Genomic DNA, 20826 nt, shown 5'->3' on the forward strand with positions numbered 1-20826 from the left:
TATACGCTGCATAAAGGAGGTCTAAACGCTGGCAAGGGAGACCTAATCTAACGCTGTCCTTAAGTTCCCTAAACACTGTCCTGAAAGAGTCATGAAGAAATCACCTAGCCGTAGTCAAGAAGGATGTATATACGCAGCTAGGACAGGCCTTCTATATGCTACTCATACGCTGTCCTAAGCCGCAGTAAGGAGGCCTAGAAGAGGCCCTAATCTCAGACTTGAAGGTGCCCTAATCCGCTGTCACAACTACAACTATCTAAGGGAGCTTCTATACATTGCAAATGAAGCCTAGCCGCAACATAAAGGAGACATATATCAGCGTAAAGGAGCAGCATGGAAATCGCTGTAACAACGTGTTAAATACTGCTGTTCTAAGGCATGGATAAGGTACGTTTGGGATCAACAGTCACTAGATTAGAAGACAGGGCAATGCTGCTATTTGGGATCTTGTTTAGGCCTGTTGAAGGAGTCTACAGCTACAGCTAGCTGCTTTGCTAGGCTGCAAGCCATAGCAAGTAGCTAAGGCTGTTCCAAGGCAGTATTATAGTTTGCTTTGAGTTCGGATGGCAGCATGGATTAGGAGAGACTCTCCTAGGTGGACTGAAGCCCTTGAAGGGCTTAGTTATTTAATAGCTTGAAAGCATGATGTTGAATGCAGCATGGTGTTGAATGCAGCATAGTGATGGACGCAGCATGGTTGGATGGAGCATGGTGATGGATGAAACATGGTGAATCAGTTGAAGTATGAGGACTGAGAAGTGTGCCTTCACCTGAGTTCAGATCTGCAGTCCTTGTCATCAGAACTATCGTGTCATCTTCATGATGAAATATCTCTGATGTCTGATCTCTTATTTTGGCAAGTCAAAGTGTTGACTTCAAATGTATTTGTACCATCTCTCTCTCTGCTGAACTATTGAAGAATATAAGAAGAATTGATCAAGGGTTTCCCCACATTGGGGTTTGTCCCTGGCTCGCGCCACATCTTGTGTACTCTTGTCTTGGCTTGTCTTCTGTGATTTATAATTGTGTTCTATCTGCAGTTTATTTTAATGCTGATGTGATTGCTAACTATGAAAATTTAAATAAATTGCTCTAGCATAGAACATACCATAACTTAACATTAATTGACTAAATAGCGGAATCTGTGGACGTAATCCAGATTGCGAAGTTGAACCTTGCAAGAAAATTCAAATTTTCCTTCATCAACGTGCTTCACCCTAGGTGCAGAAGTAGACTTCATGGGGATGAATTGATAACAACTGAAGTGGGTTAGAGGTACCGAGTTTTGCCGAAAATTTCCTCGCATTGAGGCTAGAGGATTTATGGTATTTTGTAGGGCTGAGATTGTGGCTGTTGCCTGGGCCAAATTTATCAACTTTTTGATTGTGCGCAGGGCCTACTGGGCAATAGTTGTGCAGGGGTTGAAGAAGAGGTGTTTGAAGGAGAAAATAAGTTGGGGAAGGAGCTATTTCCGATCGAGATATCTTACAATGATTGTAGGAGGCTTTCAGTGCCACATTTTGGGCATCCTACAACAATGCCATTCTTTGGTGCGTTTTTGGCCAGATTAGGCAATTTCGCATTTCTTGGGGTCACCGGGGATAGTTGGAACCAACCCAAGCCCTTTCTGGGTTTTTGTGGGTATTTGGAGAGGGGTTTGCAACTACGATTTCAGAGTGATCTGAGCAATATTCAGGCAAAAAATCCACTTCCCTTCAACAATGCATTTTACTAGTCAATTGGTAATTTGCATTGCTTTGTGGGCTCGAACTTGGCTTGGAGTTAAGCCAAACCATTTTTAGGTTTTTCTGGGTTTCTTGTGAGGAGGTCGTCTACAAAGTTTCAACTCATTCCAGGTACTTTCTAGAGTAGAACCATCAGTTCCTTTTAATAGCCAACAACAAAATTACTCTGGTAGTTCGCAGTTTAGTTTGGGAGCCTATATTTGTTCTAGTGGCGAGTTATATAACCTAGGTTTTGCCTAGCTTGCATAACAAGCCCAGGTTCTATCATTCCTTGCCATTTATGTACTCAAATTCCTGTATTAATGAAATGGCTTAGTTGTCTCGCTCAATTTCTTGTGTATTTTGATGTGCATGTTTCGAATTTGTTTATTGTTGCTGCTTCCTTGTATATGTCTCTGTTTATTGCTATAGATTTCAATTTGAAACATTACAATGACTGCCTTTTGGCCCACGCGTGGTTAAGCTAACTCTTGTGTAATGTCCCATTTTCAGATTCTTTGTAATGCTATCAGGATGGACTTCCGGAGTTGGTGGCAGCCAGTTTACAGGAGCGAGATTACATCATTGGAGCACTCGAAGGGTTTTGGAGGTGTGTTATGGGGTCCGATGGAGTTCGCTTATTGTATTTCACCATTAGGGGCAGTTCCGCACAATTCATTCTTGGTTTCGTCATATTCTGTTGACTCGCGTAAAACAAAGTTATTTTCAGTATATTTTGATTGTATACACTAAAGGTGTTGTTGGGAGTGGGTTATTTGGAGAAAAACCTTAGTGTTATAGCTTTTTGGAACTGGAATGAGGACATCTACAGGATGAAATGGTGAAAAGTGACCATCAGTGGCCAGAGAAATCATCAAGGCGAATTTACTATTTTCTTGGATTAAAAGTTACTTTAATTAGTCACTTAATTAAATAATAAAGGGGAAATTGTGCAAGTGAAGAAAATGCCAGAAGGGGAAAGGTGACTTAGATAAAATAGAATTAAAGTCACCTAAAATAAAGTAAAAGGGAGAGGCTTCTGGAGAAGGAATAAAATAATAAAATAAAATGCTTCTAGAAGGCTGGAGAGAGTTCCATCCAATCTTTAAAAGGAGGGAGAGCTAATCATTTGGGACATCTTGGATTTGCGTATTTGTCTTTGTTGAGGTTTGGAGAACCCAATTGTCAGGTTCAGTAGCGCCAGGATGGAAACCCTTGGGTGATTTGGTGAGAGTGGACAAAAACCCATCTCATCCATTGGTGAATTCAATCAGAATTCATAGGAGCGCTTATTTGTTGCAATACCATTTTGGGAGGCCAGATCCAGTGTTGTATCAGATATATCCTAAGGCCAATTTTAGTTTGGAGGATCCCATCTTAGCTATCCTCTAGTTATTTGTAAAATCAATTTCTATTAATATAAATAAAGCTGAGATTTCCTGCATGTGTTTCTTGTCTATTTTGAGTTGCAATGTTTTTTGGGTTTCCCATATTGTAAAATTTATTTAATTTTGTGGGATAAATCGTTGAAAATTTTATAGCTCAGGGATGAATTTCTAAAAATAGAAAGTCTAAAAATAGAATTTCTAAAAATAGAAAGTCAAAAAATAGATTTTATAAAAATAGGACGTCTAAAAATATAAAGTTTCAAGTATGACTTTCCAAAAATAGTAAATCACATTGCATCAATTGGTAATCAAGTATTGTTGATGGAAAATCTCTTCTGATCATCAATCAATCCTAATAGTTCAATTTTGACTTAATAATCAATATTATCATTAATTTTATTATTATTATTATTCTTATGATACTATTATATTATTATTAAAAAGAAATTCAAGTCACTCAGTCATGGCTCTCGATAATGTTCTCTTACAATCTCGTTATTGGCATGGCATACTCATCTTACACTCTCATTAATGGTCCCACACTCTCCTACACTCAATAAAAGCTCATCATAAACGATTCCTCTTACACTCTCTTACCCTCACATTAAAGCATGTCATGAAAGATTCCTCTTACATACTCTTAAATGCATATGTTACACCCTCCTTAATGGCATAAGTTTCAAAGACATGTGTACCTTCTTAATGGCATGAGTTATAGTTCCTAAATGGGCATATGTTACTCTCCCTCTTGGCATGCGAGTTACTCCTTTATGGCATGGATTCATTGCTCCTCCTATATATGTGTGTCTCATTCTTTCTCCCCTCACTACTTGTGCATTGTGAAAGAATAATTCAAACTTGAGTGTGAGTTGGAGAGAGTTGGAAGAAGATTGTGAGAGAGAGACTTGGAGAGTAAGAGCAGAACTTGGTGAGCCAAGGTTGATTCAATGCTTTAGTTAAAAGGAAGGTTGATTTAGTGTGTGCATCTATTGTTGCTACCAGCGATCTTCATGCTACAACTTGTTCAGATTTGGGTGAACTTACTCATTCTCTTGATCTCTCATTGTACTCTGTATCTCTGCTGAACAATTGATTTCTAATAGAAGAAGAATCTGGTTGGGTTTTCGCCTGGTCATTGGACCTAAATTCTCTCTGTTTCATTTTGTTCTTGGCTGTCTTCTATTGTGTATTCGATTTATGTTCTATCTACAATTGCTTATCTAATATTGCAGCATAAAGAAGTTTTGTAATAAGTGATTGTAATAGCATAGAACATAAGAATTTCAACATAAATTCTATAATTTGAATGGTTTTTAATTGAGGAAATTTATGACATACTTTTGACTTTCAACAATAAACATTGCCACCTTTTTATCCTTTCAGACATCCCCTTTGACAGTTGAATTATGCATGTTAGCCAAAGTCTCAATGTGGCATGTCAAGTAGGCATCATGATGATCGTTTTGAGTCACTGTTGACTATTGGTCCTAGGAACCCTGTTTTTAGGGATACGTATAGTGCTCAATGAATCATGGAATGCTATGAACTGTGAGACTGCCATGTGGAGAAGTTGAATTATACTGTACCATGGCCAAAAAGATGCATAAGACTCTACGACACATGATCATGTGGAAAAGATAGGTGTGCTCAAGACATAGGCTGGACCAGTCCTATGTAGTGTGATCACTCCTACAAAAGCCATGGCTCCTGTAAACTATGGGTCCAAGTAGATCCATTTGAAGGCCTCCAATCCTATCCAAGATAGAAGGGCTTAAGAGTGGGGCAGAATAACTGGGCATGGGAGACCATAAGAGGCTTAGAAGACCATATGCATAATCATCGTATGGTCTACAGGGCCTTGGGACATGCATCTCATTGGAGTTACAGTGGTGTTGTCATGAAAATATATAGGGCACCTCCCTGGAGGTGACAGTTTAGTGTATTAGTAAAGGGATTTTAAATGAGCTGTTGAAGCATAATAGAATTTTCTTTTACTGTTTTATTGATTTGGAGATGAATGATCCAGGAAAAATTGGGATCTCTTTCTTCTTTATGTAGTTTTTTAATAAGTCTGTTAGCTATTTGTGCAATCTGGAAATTGCGTAGTAGCATTTTGACACAGTGGATAAGCAGATACAAATCTGATTTTAAATAGCACTAGACTGAAAGCTTTCTGTTTCATTTAGTAACCAATAATCTTTACAAGGCCCTCTGCATCTGACAAAGATGTGGAAAATTAGTGGGGCAAGTCATGTAGATTTGGTGGAAACAAAAGTCGTGTTAATGAAATCAGTGTTTGAAAAGCACTTGGTTGAAGCAAAGTCGGATGCAGTTCTAGATATCATATTACTGATGTATCTGCTTTTACCAATAGCCTTACTGCCTGAATGCCTTGTCATAGGGCTTGATAACTTGATCAGAAATTTCGGGGTATCTTATCCTTACCGGTTGACTATGCTAAATTATGTTTTTTTATGAGTCTTTTCCTGAAGGGTTCCTATATTATATAGATTAGAAATATCTATCCTTTTTTTAATTTGTTCTTTGAAGCTGCTTCTTTACTATGTTTTCTTTGGTGGATTTCCCTTTTTATTATTGAGAGGTGGAGTACGTGTTCATAAATCATTTACTTTTCTCTCTAAAGCTTGAGCAAAAATAATTGTTTAGGTTTCACATTTGGCCTGCTTTTTCTTCAACTGTATTTCTTAATACCTTTGTTTGTTCATTCTTGACAGGGCGAGGCAATTGTTATGGGCTATGATGCTATGGGGTACTGCCTAAATCTCCTTTATTCTATGATGCAGATTGTTCTTATGGGCACAATCTAAAATCTGTCATTTCTATCTATATCGCACAATATTTTTATTTCATATTATTCAATAATACTGCATGTTTTGTTCTCATTTACAACTCTTAATGGAACAACTCTAGCCATTGCATTGTTCATGTTTTTGAGAGAAGCAAAGAATCAAAACTGGAAATATTGTTTTGCGACAGAGGTTAAAATGTTGGACAATACATATCTTTTTGTCAAACAAGAATGAAAAGCTGGGTTCAGTTTGCATAGCATAGCAGGCTCTTTAATTCATGGTTGTATTCTTACCTATGTGATCACTAATGCCACGTGGATCTTTCATTGTGTTTTCTTCTCCTTTTGCTTAGCTTTTGGTGTTACTGAAATTCTATATGAGGCAAAGGTTTGAAATCTTGGTATTTTGTTTTCAATTGATTATGTAATCTGGATAGAGAGCTAGGCTTTCTGCTGTTGTGTTTCCTACCTAATCGTATGTCTGGTATCTGATCTTGTTACCTTTTGCATTGTTTCAACTTTCTTCTATGTTTGCTCTAATCCATCTGTGATAAGTACACTTGAAATTGCTCCAGTGTTACGAGTTTTCCTCTATTCGAGCCCCATAGGTCTTTCTATTTCATTTTAAATGGTAAGATCACATTTCAATCTGTTTTATATAGAATGCATATATGCATACCGTGATGTTGATATCCATTGTCTTTCAAGTGATAGGAGCAATGAATTACTTGCTCAACACTTGTTCGAGGAGTGTCAACATCCACCATAGTGCAATTGTAGAATAAGACTATTTTCCATCTGTCACCCTCAGTTTTCGCATCAGGACGAGTACGTTTTCATGCTAGATTTGGTCCAGCATCTGAGCATATCTCATGCATGTTTTGAGATGATGCCTAAGCCTAGGGTTTGATGATCAATTGTGCCATCATGAGGAGTTGTATTATGTATCATGATGAACCAAAATTTGTGACCATGTATCATATGTATTGTTACTAGACCATGCTTAGTTATCTATGTAGAGTGGTTTTTTTCATCTTGGTGGTTTTTCTAGACCTTTGTGTTTTGTCATGGCCTGTCGTCTTGGTGCCCATTTCAAGGTTAGTCCCACCCAATGTTGCACGAAGCGGGAGCGAAGCGGAAGCGCGAAGCGGAAGCGCGGAAGCGTCATTTTCCAAAAATCTAGGAAGCGAAGCGTCCGCGGAAGCGTCTGCTATATATATATATTTTTTTGCATTTATACTCAAAAAAAACATCCCAAATACCAAATTAATTGTAGAAGACATGAAAACATGCATATTTTTGCATAAATCAAGATAGATATGGCATCCATGATTCCATTGTAGTTACTAGTATGTACAACAATCATCTATATTCTAGCTATTACAAACATACATCAGTATCAATTTGATACTGCTTGATGCCTATAAAATTTCATAGGACAAGCTCAAGCAAGAGAAGGAATGCAATCACAAGGAAAGTTATCAAGTTTCTATCAAGCAAGGGACTGTTAGAATTCAAGTTTGGGAATATGTCAGAGCTGGGCTCAATTGCTCATGAAGGCCACAAATCAAATTTGAAAATGCAAACCATGATTGCAAAGTCCTCCTTCAGCATTTAATGGAAGCAGCCAGCAAGGAGGCTTGGAGAGCTAATTCAAGACTATTTAGGGCAGCATCTCACTTGCTAGATCAGGCCACAAGTCAAGAAGTATTGATGCTTTTTCTGTGCTATTTTGTGGAGGGTTTGTCTCTGTTTACAAGGCTGCAGGAAGGTGCTGCTACAGCTGTATGAGGAGGAGGATTTGAGAGCGCCAAGAGGCCTAGAAGGGACCTACTGCCCTAGCTGCAGTCATCTCAAGCAACAGCACAGGTAAAGGGGGGTGGTTCCTTGTCATCGAAGGAGATTCTCATTCTTCTCTAGGCCACAAAGAAGGGTTGTTTCTACAGCAGCTTGGGGGGTCTGTTTTGAGGGGGTGAAGGCCTAGTTAAGGTCCTCTACCCAGGCCACAGTCATCCTGAGGATCAGTGCAGTTATAACCAAGTATATTTTCATGTATATGAAGACCTAGACCTTGCTGTAGCAAAACCGTGAATTGTAGGAGGCTTGAGGAGGAACCTTAAGCCCCACCAGCAGTACATTGAATACCTAGTAGATCAGCATAGGTGGAAGCATAGTTGGACATAAGATCACAGTGATTTGAAGCAAGGTAAGGGCAACAAACTACATTAGCAAGAATTGCAGACTTTACAAGGAAGTCTCTCAGATCTACTCTCACAGTGTATTGATAATTTGATACTGCACCTCTGGAATAATTGGACGTTCGTTATATGGCTATGCTCTTGCTCCTGGTATGATTTACCAATAGTGTCATATGATCATTGGCATATGCTTCAGTATGATTCTTTGCATTATGACATTTGTTCATGACATCAATTCAATATGGACATGTCACTTGCTTCAGTCATATATATGTTATCGTTTCTCATATAGATCAATATTGGTATGGCTTCCCAATATTGGCAATGATGGGTATAAACCTATAAGCAGAGACTTCTTCATTCTTATATGCACTTAGCATTATGTATGGATATCACTGCTCAAATAGCTTGAGTATGGTATTGCTATGTTCTAATTACAGCAGTATATGCATGACCTCAACTTCAACAGTTGTATATATTTATGTGTGTGTGTGTGTATCAATCTCACAAATATGTATGGCATCCCTATGTATGATGGTACAGTATATGAATATATAGAAGTGCATCCATCAGTTCAGTAGATGATTGCGCTTCCGGTTGCGCCACGCAACCCGCCCTTTTTCAATGTATATTCATTGAGTTGACATTGTATTCAGAGCAGTAAGACCGTATATTCAGGCTACAATGCTCAAGTTATATGGTATTAGGAATCCTATATGAGAATGATGTCATATTGGTGGGTTGCGTCCAGGTTGCGTCCAGGTTGCGTCAAGGTTGCGTCCAGGGATGCGCGATTCCGGGGGGCCGCAACCTCAAATGGCAGGAATCGTTTTTTTAACCCGGAATCGCGCCACCTCAAAAACGGATCCGCGCTTCCACTGGGGATTCCGGATCGATTCGCTCCGATCCGCGATTCTGCCTTTGGATCCGGGGGGGGGGGGGGGGCGATTCCTGCAACACTGGTCCCACCCTTTTGGCTCGTGTTAAATTTTTTTAGAAGTCATTTATGGCTGAGTTGGGTGTCTTAGGGCTCTTGGAGTGGACCTATTAGGACATGTGATGTAAAGTCCCTTTTTGAGAACAAGTGATAGGAGGCAACTAATTTAATTATTTAACGTCATCGTAAAGGTGATAGTGAGCAATTAAATTAAAAGGGGGAATATAAGTGACTTTTGATTAAATTAGGAAATAAAACTTATAAAGTCCTCCTATTTTTTTTTTTTCCAAAGAAAAAACGGTAACTTTTTATTAAAAAGATAATGAAAAGTTACACTATCAGATGCAATGAAGCATTCCGTATGCTGCCCCAAGGGCCCGAGTGCTTTCGCACCCCATGCAACGTTAGGGAACTAACGCGCACAAAGAATAAGAAAAAAAATAGAAGAGAAGAGAGAGGGAGAGATAGGAGAAAAAACTGAGATCTGGCAGTGAGTAGGACTCACGCCTCAGGTTTTCCTCCCCTTTTTCTTTTCGACCTTACGCCACTCTCCTTGAGAGGGCTCGATCGAAGCGATGACTAACTGTGTCTCTGTATTCTGTGGACCAGGTTCTTTGTCTGAATCTGAGGTGTCTGAATGGTGTTGCCGTTTGTTGCCTCCCGTACTAGGAACCGTGCTTATTCCTGCTGTCTTGTTGTCTGATGAACTTCCTTTCTGATTCTCCCTCCCTTGAGCTGCCTCAGTTTCCTCTACTGTGGGCTCTTCCTCTGCTTCTTCTGATTCTTCGTCATCTGAATCTGGAGGGGGAAAGTGCCACCCTTTCCTCTGCTTCCCTTGCTGCTTCTTTTTATTCTTGACTTCTGGGCATGAGCTTTGTAAGTGTCCTGTCTGCCTACAGATCCTACATTTGAAAGCAGTGTTTTCATAATCCAGTACCTGCAGCCAATTCTGATGTTTGTAGATCAACCTTATATTTTCCGGCAGCCCTTTGCTTAAATCTACTTCCACGCAGATACGTGCGAAGGTGTAGATCCTTTCATCGACCCTATCCAGATCTGTTTTGATGTATTTCCCTATGCTGTTCCCAATGCCTTCCAGCACTCGGTCATCCCAAAAATGCAGAGGAAGATTGTGTAGTCTAACCCAGACAGGCATTTTGGTTACAGTCATTTTATTTGGGTCAAAATCTGGGAACCATGGGGTCACAAACAACCCCGATGTTCCCCAAAACCATGGCCCGGCATTGATGACTGTATCTCTAACTTCCTCGGATGTAAATCTTACTATGAAGAACCCTTTTGAACATAAATGAACATCACATTCCATGGTCCAGTTGGTGAAGATCCAGTGGAAAAGATCCATGGGTTTTGGCCAAAAGCTGTTGAAACGGCATATTAAGGCTTTCGTTTCATAGGACTTGACGAAATCATCAAGTCCTGAAGAATCTAGATTTAAAGCTGGGGTTTTCTCTGCCTGATCTACTATGTATGGCTTGGGTAAGTGTCCACCTTGATCTGGAGGGAAAACTGAATTTCTGTTGCCCTGTAAAATGTTTTTGTATGATCCCTTTGGTTGGTGCTGGGCTGCAGCTTTTTTCCCTTTCTCTCCCCCTGAGGAGCTTGTCTGTCCCTGAGGCAGAGCCCCTCCTCTTAGTCTGAGATTTAGGATAATGGTTGAGCCTGGTCCGATCTCATAGCTTCCCATTGATCTGCAATCTTGGAGAGACCGCCTACCACTGACCAGATGTTGAAACTGAACAGGGTATCCCATTTCGGCCCAAATTTGATGTTTCAACTGCATGGAGGTGATTCCTGCATGAACCCACACTAGACGAGATTTCCCCTCAGGGGGTTTTATCAGAATCTGAAAACAGTTAGGTTTTACCTGCTCTGGCTGCAAACATACATCCCGGTCTGGCCCTGTCATGTCCAGATCTGCAGAAACTCTGCACGATCTATGGTTTTTTCCTTCGATCTGAGGCCTGGGGTCAAACTGGACTCGAGTATAGGCTAGATCGTGTAGATCTAAGCCAATACTGCAATATCTGGATCCATGTAAAACAGGGGAGAGCGGATCTGCATCGATCAGTCCCCTCCTGCCGTTCCTCTGAGCGTTCTTGAATTGCCGGGGCCTATTCTCTAAGCGCCATACGCCCCAAAGTCTCCTTTGTTCGAGTGCGCAGTTCAAGATCTCTTCCTTTCGCGAGAGAGATCCCTCCACGTATATCCACGCAAAAAAGGGGCCTTCCTCCTTCGCCTCACGGCCTCGCTGGTATCCTTTTCCTCGCCCCCGCTCCAAGATCGCTTGGATCCTTATGACTGCGTCCCCCACAGGTACATATTTGCACAGATCTGAACAGGGTTGAGGCGCTTGACTGCTAAAAGCAAAGGATGGACAGATCCTAGCCTCAAAACGCCAAACGCTAAGCATACTTCTTTGTTCAGGGCCGCAGACTGTGGCCTCATACCTTCGCATGAGCAGAAACTCCTCTTCTTTCCACTCTGCAATGGTAACCGTTCGCCAACGTGAAGCCCCATCCCCTGCAGCGCTCTCGGCCCTCGTTGCGGCAGCACCCAGACCGCTGTTCAAAACCCTACACATCGCCTTCGCCATCGCTCTCCTCGCGAATATCAGGACTTATTCCACCGCCACAATCTAACTAGCTATTTAATATAGCCATTACATCTATAAAGTCCTCCTATTGAAAAGTGACCCATGGTATTTTAGCAACCCATGGTATTTGGATAAGGAAAATTATAAAACGGAGAGAGTTCATTCAGGGTTATCATTGGATATATGATAAATTGATGCTGGAGGTCTCATAGCTTACCGTGTGAGGGGGAACACTTGTAGTTTTGCAGTTTCAGTGGTTGTAAAGCACCCTAGCTGATCATTTACTTTTGCAGAAGAGGCTGAATTGAGTATTCAAGGAGGCTGAATTTCCAGACACAAAGAGGGCCAAATTGATTAATTGAGGAGGTCGAATTTCCTGTTACTTTAGAGGGCTGAGTTTCTACATCAAGGGGATCGAAATTGCCAGTAGCAGGGGAAAATACTCAGTGCAAGCCAAATAGTCAAAGGGCTCTGGTGCAAGCAATTTCCGAAATCAATTCCTAGGTTTTGCTTCAAGTATTTATGTAATTCTCCTCCAAATAATTCCATTAATAAATATTGCCGAAGTTACAACAATTCATTTAATTTCTGGGTTTTATGTTGCAAAGTTTATTTATTTGCTGGCAATATATATCGTATGAATTGTGCAAATTTATGGTTTTTTGGAATAGAAATGCATGGTATATTTTGCTAAAGCAAATTCCCAATTAATTTTAATAAAATAAATAAAGGGATATTATAGTGGTATCAGAGCTGGTTTTCTTGCCAGCCTAAAGGGTTTAAGAGAAAATGTTTCCGAACCACCAAGAGAAATTGTTCGGAGAAGCAATTCAAAAAATTGAATATTGCACTGGAAAATTTGGAGATTTTAATAGAAAATCACTTGAAGATTATAACAGAAGAGTTGAAGAATCTAACAAGAATCTCACAAGAATGGTAGATCAGATTGAAGCATGGACATCATCAAAGGTGGTGAAAGGAAAAAGAAATTGCAGAACTGAAGCAAAAGCCAAATACTAGAAAGCAGAGATTGAAGTGAGCAATGATCCAGATAAAAATATGGAAGAAGAATCTGCCAAGAGTGATATACCTTGTGAGGGATTGGAAGTTTGTGGCTACATAGGTCAACATAGCAAGGATGGGAACACTATTTTAGAATTTTCAGAAGTACCATTAAAAGGGAATGTTGTGAAGGATGAAAAAAGGTTGAAGCAAAGGTAGAGGTATTCAGTCTTCCTTTAGAGCAATGTATGAGGAGCGTTCCCTGTGATCAAGATACTGGAGGTTTTCAGAAGGACTCTTGTTTCTTTGTTGAACTTAAATCAAATGAAGCACGTGAGGCTTTTGACAACCACTATTTTTGATTGGGGCAAGGGTAAAGATACCTTTGATAAGGAAGTTTGCCGAGCTCTGAAAAAGGAACGTTACAGTGCTATGGTGCCCTTCACGGTCAAGGAGGCTGCCAAAATGTGTAATCTTCTTGAGGAATTTCATAGTGATCATGAGCTTCGTCCTCCAATAGTTCTTGGTGTTTGTGAGCATGTATTCATTGGAAGCGTAACGAGTTTTGTGACTTTGGGTCATTGCATCCTGGTAAACCCTCTAAAGGTCTGTATGCATTATGGACATCCATGTGCCTTTGATAGGATTTCTCATATTACTCGTGGCGGCATAAGCAAGGCATCTCGTGTCATTAATATTAATGTATATATTTATGTAGGGTTCAACTCCACTTGAAGGCAGGGAATTAGTACTCACCGTGAGTACATTCAGGTTGGAAATGGGCGAGATGTGGGACTTGACCAAATTGCCATTTTTGAGGGAAATGTTGCCGGTGGCAATGGAGAACAAGTTGTTAGCAAAGTTGATAGTCGAGAAAGCCAATTTAGAGATTACTGGAGTATACTTGATATGTTGCTGGAAAGATCTTCTGTCATTTGTTTATAGGAGTTATGGCTTTGGAAAGACAAGCTTGTGGAAATATATGAACAAGAATTGCATGATGATGGATATGAGATCTATAAACTTGGATGCACCAATAATTGTGTAAATAGTCTTTTCACTGTAGTGAGAAAGGACCATTTCAAGATTGTGAACTAGTGAGAACTTCTCTTTGATAACTTTGGTGATCGTGTAGCTCAGTTATTGCCCCCCCGGTTTGTAATTCCATCTTTACAGAGTGAAATGAGTGGTGTCCCTTACGAATCTCTTGTTATTAACACCCATTTGCTATGTGTCAGAGGCCACGTGAATCGTCGTGGTGGCCGATGAGTACCCCGAATAGACAAAGAAAAAAACTAGGGGCTCGTTAAATAGGAAGAATCAGGAACTATGGTTAGGTACAACCCTAAGTTGCAAGAAACGTGGGCAGAGGGTCCATTTCCGTACGGAAATAGGGAAACCCGTACAGTATGGCCCAGAAACTTGTTTCTAGCCGTACTGACCCGTTTCTCGAGGAGGAAACGTGACTAGTACGGCCAGAAATGAGTTTCCGGGCCGTACGATGGAGTTTCCCCACGCAGATTAACTTTTTCTTATTTTATTTTATTTTATTTTCTTTTCTATTTTTTAATTGGGTGACTAAAGTGGCTTTTAGTTGTTTCTAGATGCCTCTCTCAAGTTATAAAAGTGACCTTCGCCACATTCTCTCATCACACAATTGAGCAAGTCATTTCTCTTGAAGATTGGCGATTTTAGCAAAGGAGAAGAGAGGAAGAGAGCAGTGGTTTCAGCTAGGGTGTTTTCAACAATGAGCAAAGGAGGTTTCAATAGCAAGAGCAAGAGATTTCAGCAGCAAGAGAAAGAGATTTCAGCAGCAGATTTGGAGTGTAGAGTTTCCAGCTATGGCATTCTTGGATTTTGGCTTAGCTACAACCATATTTCTCTTGTCTTTTCTGGCATTTTGGGGTAGCTTCAGCTACATAAAATTAATTTGGGTAAGCAACATTCACTTTCTTAGTTTTTTCCTACTATTTCTTTAATTTTTCGAGGGTTTATGCTGCCAAAAATATGAAAACCGTTTTTTATTTATAGATTTGTTTTTTAATTTATTTTTGCAGCAATGGCTTCCAAGCAAAGTGCAGCTATAAGTTCAAGCCCTAGGGCCAACCCAGGGGCTGAATATTATCCTCTTTGGAGGCATGTTTAGAAGCTTCAAAAATGTGGAGGTGGTGGCTCATGGGAATGGCGATGTAACCTTTGCAATAATTCATACAAGGGCTCCTACCCAAGAGTGATGGCACATATTTTGCATGGAGGAGGACAGGGGGTTGTGGGTTGCACAAAAACAACAGATCCATTAGCAAGGAGGGCATATCAAAGAGAGCAAGATGAGGCAGATGTTATTAAGAGAAGGCATGATGAGCTTACTCAAGCTACTCCTCAAACTCCATCTAACATTGAGCCAAGGATTGTAGTTGAAGCAAGAAAGAGGAGAGCTGGTGCCACTCAACAACATGAACAACCAACACCCAAAAATACCAGAGGGGCATCCCCTTTAGTTCAAGATAACAGAATTGCTAAATTGGTGAATGTGCAAGCAAGAGAAGAAACTGATTCCAGAGTGGCTAGGTGCATTTATGCATGTGGTATCCCATTAAATGTTGTTCGCTCTCCTTACTGGCAAGATATGATAAGGGAAATTAACAAAGCTCCTCAAGGGTACAAGGGGCCCAACTATGAGAAATTCAGAACTCAGCTTCTCAAAGATGAGAAGGAGCTTGTGGAGGATATTTTATCAGAAATTCGTTCTTCCTAGAGTAGCTCTGGGGTTACCATAGTCTTAGATGGATGGACAGATACAAGGCGCAGACCATTGATAAATATCGTTGCCACTTACCCCAAAGGAGCAATGTTTATCAAGGCAGGAGACTACTTAGGAGAGGTAAAAGATGCACAGTTCATTGCTGATGTTATTATAAAAGCTATTGAACAAATAGGCCTAACAAGGTGGTGCAAGTTATCACAGATAATGCACCAGTTTGCAAAGCTGCAGGTTTAATTATTGAGGGGAGGTATGACCACATCTTTTGGACACCATGCATTGTCCATAATTTGAATCTGATCTTAGAGGAGATCGACAACAAAGTTTCCTGGATAAAGGAAATCACAGGGGAAGCAAGGGAGATTGTCAAATTCATCACCAACCACCACCAATCTCAGGCCATATTTCGAGAGTACTCCAAATTGGAGTTGTTAAAAGTTGCTGAGACAAGATATGCCTCAAACTTCCTGATGTTGCGCCGCCTTGTTGAGGTTAAGCATGCATTAGTTTCTATGGTGGTGAGTCAACTTTGGATTGAGTGGAGACAAGCAGATTCAGAGCGGGGATATATGGTGTGTAGATTGTGCCTTGATGAGGATTGGTGGAGCAAGGTAGATTTCTTGCTAAAGTTCACAACCCCTGCATTTGAGCTTCTTCGGAGTGCTGACATTGACCAACCTTTCTTAGGAGAGGTATATGATGGCATGGATTCCATGGTTGAGAAAACTATGGAAATCATTTCGCAAGAGTCTCCACAACTTTTGTTTGTTGATGATCATTTTGCTGGTTTAGTCAAGAAAATCATTGTTGATAGGTGGAACAATTTCAACACTCCATTGCACACTTTAGCACATGCCTTGAACCGCAAATGTTATGATGAGGAGCTTATTGCTCAAAGCAATGGGAAGAGGAAGGCACCCCATAAGGATAGAGAGGTGGCTAATCGGGTGAAAGAAGCCCTTATGAGAATGTTTCCTTCTCATCTACACAGGGAGGTAAAGGAAGAATTTGCTAGTTTTGCTACAGGAATAGATGATTATGCAGATATATCAGCTTTGGAGAAGAGAAGCACCATGAATCTAGTTAGGTGGTGGATTTGTCATGGAGAAAATGGTGTACATTTGCAAAACCTTGCCATTCGTATTCTTTCACAAGTGGCAAGCTCTTCATTAGCAGAAAGGAATTGGAGCACTTATGGTTTTATTCATTCTATGAAGCACAATAGGTTGGGCTCACAGAAGGCAGAGGATCTTGTTTATGTGCACTCCAACCTTCGCCTTGCATCTCGTAGGGGTCCAAAATACAACAATGGTCCTTCTAAAGAATGGGATGTGGATGCAGAAAGTCCTGATTTGGATCTCTCTCTCTCTGCCCTGAATATTGAGGTCCAGCCTGGAAGTGGAATTGGCCCATCATCTTCTTCAGCACCACCATCCACTGTTGAGCATTGTTCTACTTCTATTTTTGATGAGGATTATGATGATGAGGATTAGTCTTTTGTCTCTATAGTTCTTGTAGCCTTATAGTCTTTATTGTACTTGCAGCCTCACATATCAATATATAATAAAGGCTGATTTTGAGATTTGGATATATAATAAAGGTTGCTTTTGGATATTCCGATATTTTTATTTTCATTATGTGATCATTCATGAGTAAATGTGATGTAAATTTAGTCATAATGTTTAAATGTAATAAATTATAATGCATCATGTATGCTTTATGATTGCACACACACACACACACACACACACACACATATATATTCGCGTTTCCCCATTTCCAAAATTTTTGGAGTTGCATTTCGTACCCATGCCCGTTTCGGAAACTCGTACCCGTTTCCCCGTTTCATGCAACTTAGGTACAATCTAGAGAATGGCATGTGTTACCTTGTGGACGATAGAATAGAACAAATGAAGCTCGATCTGAGATTGGCGCTGTTGCAGGAGGTTGATCTTGAAGATATAGTTGTCCTTCTCAGAGTCAAACTCAACATTATTGAAAGGGGGAAAGTATTGGATCAATATAGAGTCATTGTGGGATGAGGTGGAAAACCCATCATCCTCAGTCACATTGGTTGCCCTTACGATAAGCAATGTTTTAAAACTCCGACTCGGGTTCGGAACCGGCCAAGGGTCGACTCTGACTCCGACTCCGACTCGGTATCGACTCGGCTAATTTGATTTCAATGACTTGGTTGTTGTAAAAAATACATAAAATATTTATTCTTTTATGAAAAACCATAATTTTAAAGATTTTCATTCATGTTTCCAAACACAAAGCATTAGAATATAGAGAGAAGACAATATATGATCAAAGTAGGCTCATGAATATATCTATTATATCAAAATGGTACCCACTGCACTGTCCAATACATACATGATAAAGAGATCAGAACAAAAACTCATAACCAAGGAGGCTCTAAATGGCCTCTACAACAAAATTAAAACATTACTAGTCACTAGTCACTATTGGTTACTGTTAGAGAAGCCAACGTCATCTGGCTCAGACTCTAAATCAGAGTCAGACAGGGAAACCCATGGCTCCTCCTCATCACGATCTCCAACTGTAACTGTAGAAGTAGTAGCACTAACAGGCGCAATGAGGGGGTTGCGTAGCTTTTATAGGCTTGGGAGAGGTTAGATGGACAAGCAAAACACCTAAAAGCAAAAAATAACCAAGTTTGGAGTCCACTTTCCCTCCAAATTCCGTCGCTGATCGGGTTTGATTGGCTCGGCTGGTTTAAGTCAAACTCGACCAAGCTGGCCGGTCTGTTGCTGAACCGGCCATGTCATTGACTGACTCGACTGTTTTGGTAACAGACCGACCTTTGAACGGGTTTTTGTAGAGAGCCGACTCGGGCAGGGGTCTGGCTCGGTCGGTTCGGTCGATTCTGAATTGGTTTGGCTGGTTTTTAAAGCACTAATGATAAGATGAGCGATTAAGATTGTGTGTCCATGCACGTGGTTATAGAACAACATATGTAACAACAGATGTCAATTCAAGGCATTGCTTTTCGCTCTAAAATGATTCATAAAGTCGTAATTGATTGCATGCAACCTTTGATTACAACTCAGGTGTTATGCATTGAAGCTATTATAAGAGTTGAGGGCTCAGTTCTAGTTGTGAATTTGACCAATTGTGCGACAATGGTTGCAAGGCATAGGCGTGTTACTAGGAATTTTTCAAACTCAGCCATGCTCAAGACCCTGATGGAACGATCAATGCATTCAAATTTTGTTACCTATATGGATTTAACGTTGGGAAAGCCATTGAAGCTATGAACAATGCAGGATATTTGGATTCAAACATGATAGTTATTTGAATGACAACAAAATTTTTTCTTTGCCGATAACAAATCTTGATGGGCTTGTACGACCAGTGGGTGCCCTCAGCAGTGGACTGAGTAGGTTTCAATCAAATAAATCTTTGCGTGGACTATGAGAGGTTGCCAGGGGTGTTACCAAACAACTTGGTGCCCCATGCATGAATTGGTAGCAAAAGTGGACAACTATGGACGAGGTATGGTTAGTGGTTTTCGTTCCACACTGTTTGAGGAGGTGAGGCTTTATTATATAAGTCCAGTTGATGGCCACAATATTGATGATCTACTTACCACTCTCTGGGACGTCAAAGCTACACACATATCTGGGCTAGAGTTAATCCATGTGGTTACTAAGAAAGGGTGGGTTTACCTCTCTGTAGAGAGAGCAGTGGACCAATACTAGGGTGTTTCCAAGTTTGATCCCGCCATTGGCAAGCAATTCAAGGGGAAGGCCCCAAATCAAACCTACACAACTTATTCTACCGAGGCTTTGATTTTAGAAGTTGAAGTTGACAAAAATATTCTTGCAATCCAGACTAAAATGGGAGGAGGCATTGCCCTAAATATGTTTTGATTTTCCAAACACATTACCACAAGATGCCTTGATGTTGGAATAACAAAATAACATGCTATTACTTTTGCTGCAAGATTGGCTTGTGAAGGCCTGAAGCCTTTTTGTGCTATATATTCCTCTTTTTTACAAAAGAGCCTGTTGTCACACAGATTGTCTGGGCAGCACGACAATGCTCAGACCGGGGGCTGTCACCCTGATCCCCGATCTCTCTATTTAAGCTGTCTCCCGAGGCTAAGGGGGGTAGATCCTATGGGATAAAGGGAGACCAACTGTGGACCAATTGGGTTGGGAGACACAGCAAGGCAACTTGGCACCTGATTGATTTTAGAAATTAATGTACCAGTGCCTTATGGAGTTAGTGATTAAATGATTATTGCAGAAATATGAACCTTGTAAAGCAATCATTTATCACCAAATATCCAAAATTCAATAAACTCACAATGCTTTAAAAATGATCCAGCAATTAAATTTCTAAAGATTGAATGCTTTAAACAACCATACAAATTAAATGCTAACCAGTTTCGAATAGTTAATCTCTAGATATAAACATTTAAGCACATTTAACTATACCATAACAGAAAAAAGGCTTTAAAAGGAATTTCCAATTAGTCTTTTTTCTGATTTTTTTTTAATTATTTATATATATATATATATATATTTTTTTTTTTTATTTATTTATTTTTATTTTTATTTTTTATGAGATTTCTTAATAATTTTTTGATTTTTTAAATTCTAAGAATAAAATAAAACAAAAACTAAAGCCTAAATAAATAAAATTTAAATCTAGATAAATCTTAAAGACTAACCGTTAACTTTTTTATTTTATGAAATTCTAAACTAAGATCCAAAAATTGAAAGGAACCTTTTTTATTTTTAAGCCATTTATGATTTTTTTTTTTAATATTTTTTATATTTTTTAAATAAAACAAAACTAAAATTAAAATCTAAACTAAAACTAAAGACTATAAGCTAAAAATAAAAATTAAAACATGATCTAATATATGCAAAAAGTGAAATTTATAAAATCTAAAATCTAAAACTAAACTAACACCTAACAAAATATGAATGCTAACTCAATACAAATCAAAACCTAAAAAAATCGAATTTCCCTTTATGGTTTTACTGCCTACGCATAATGAAAAACCCCAACCCGTCATAAAAAAAATTGAATTTTATAATGCGTGAGCCTAAATCGTACTTAGCTCGTATCGTTTTAGCGTTTTTGCATTGTGCGTGGGCATGTGTAGGTCCGCGGAAATTTGATGGAGATCAAGGGATGGTCTGCGGATGGAAGACGAAGGCAACTCGATGGCAAAGGAAATACGTTTTATTATTATGTGCAGGTGAGAGGGAATGCATCGATTGGGGAGGGAGATGTGCAGTGTTTGCAGGTTGTGGACTTGCATAGAGAGGTAGTAAAGAATGTTCAACAGACAAGCAATGAGAGGACAATGATGTAGCAAGGGTTTTGAAGAGCAGCGTGGAAGGATGGCTGAG

At 39.8% G+C, this 20826-nt stretch overlaps 1 protein-coding gene across 1 annotated transcript in view; it reads left to right on the top strand.

The window, feature by feature from the left end:
* The window catches only part of TOP3A (topoisomerase 3alpha), a 493378-nt gene that overhangs the window by 226225 nt on the left and 246327 nt on the right, over window positions 1-20826 (top strand). Inside the window, exon 14 of the mRNA XM_089416209.1 lies at window positions 5848-5882. Within this exon, the coding sequence (XP_089272335.1) occupies window positions 5848-5882 (35 nt within the window). The remainder of the gene's footprint in view (window positions 1-5847; window positions 5883-20826) is intronic.

Source organism: Pinus tabuliformis, chromosome 3_2, assembly GCF_031772625.1.
Source record: "Pinus tabuliformis cultivar Carrire ecotype Pingquan chromosome 3_2, CPIR1, whole genome shotgun sequence".
NCBI lineage: Eukaryota > Viridiplantae > Streptophyta > Pinopsida > Pinales > Pinaceae > Pinus > Pinus tabuliformis.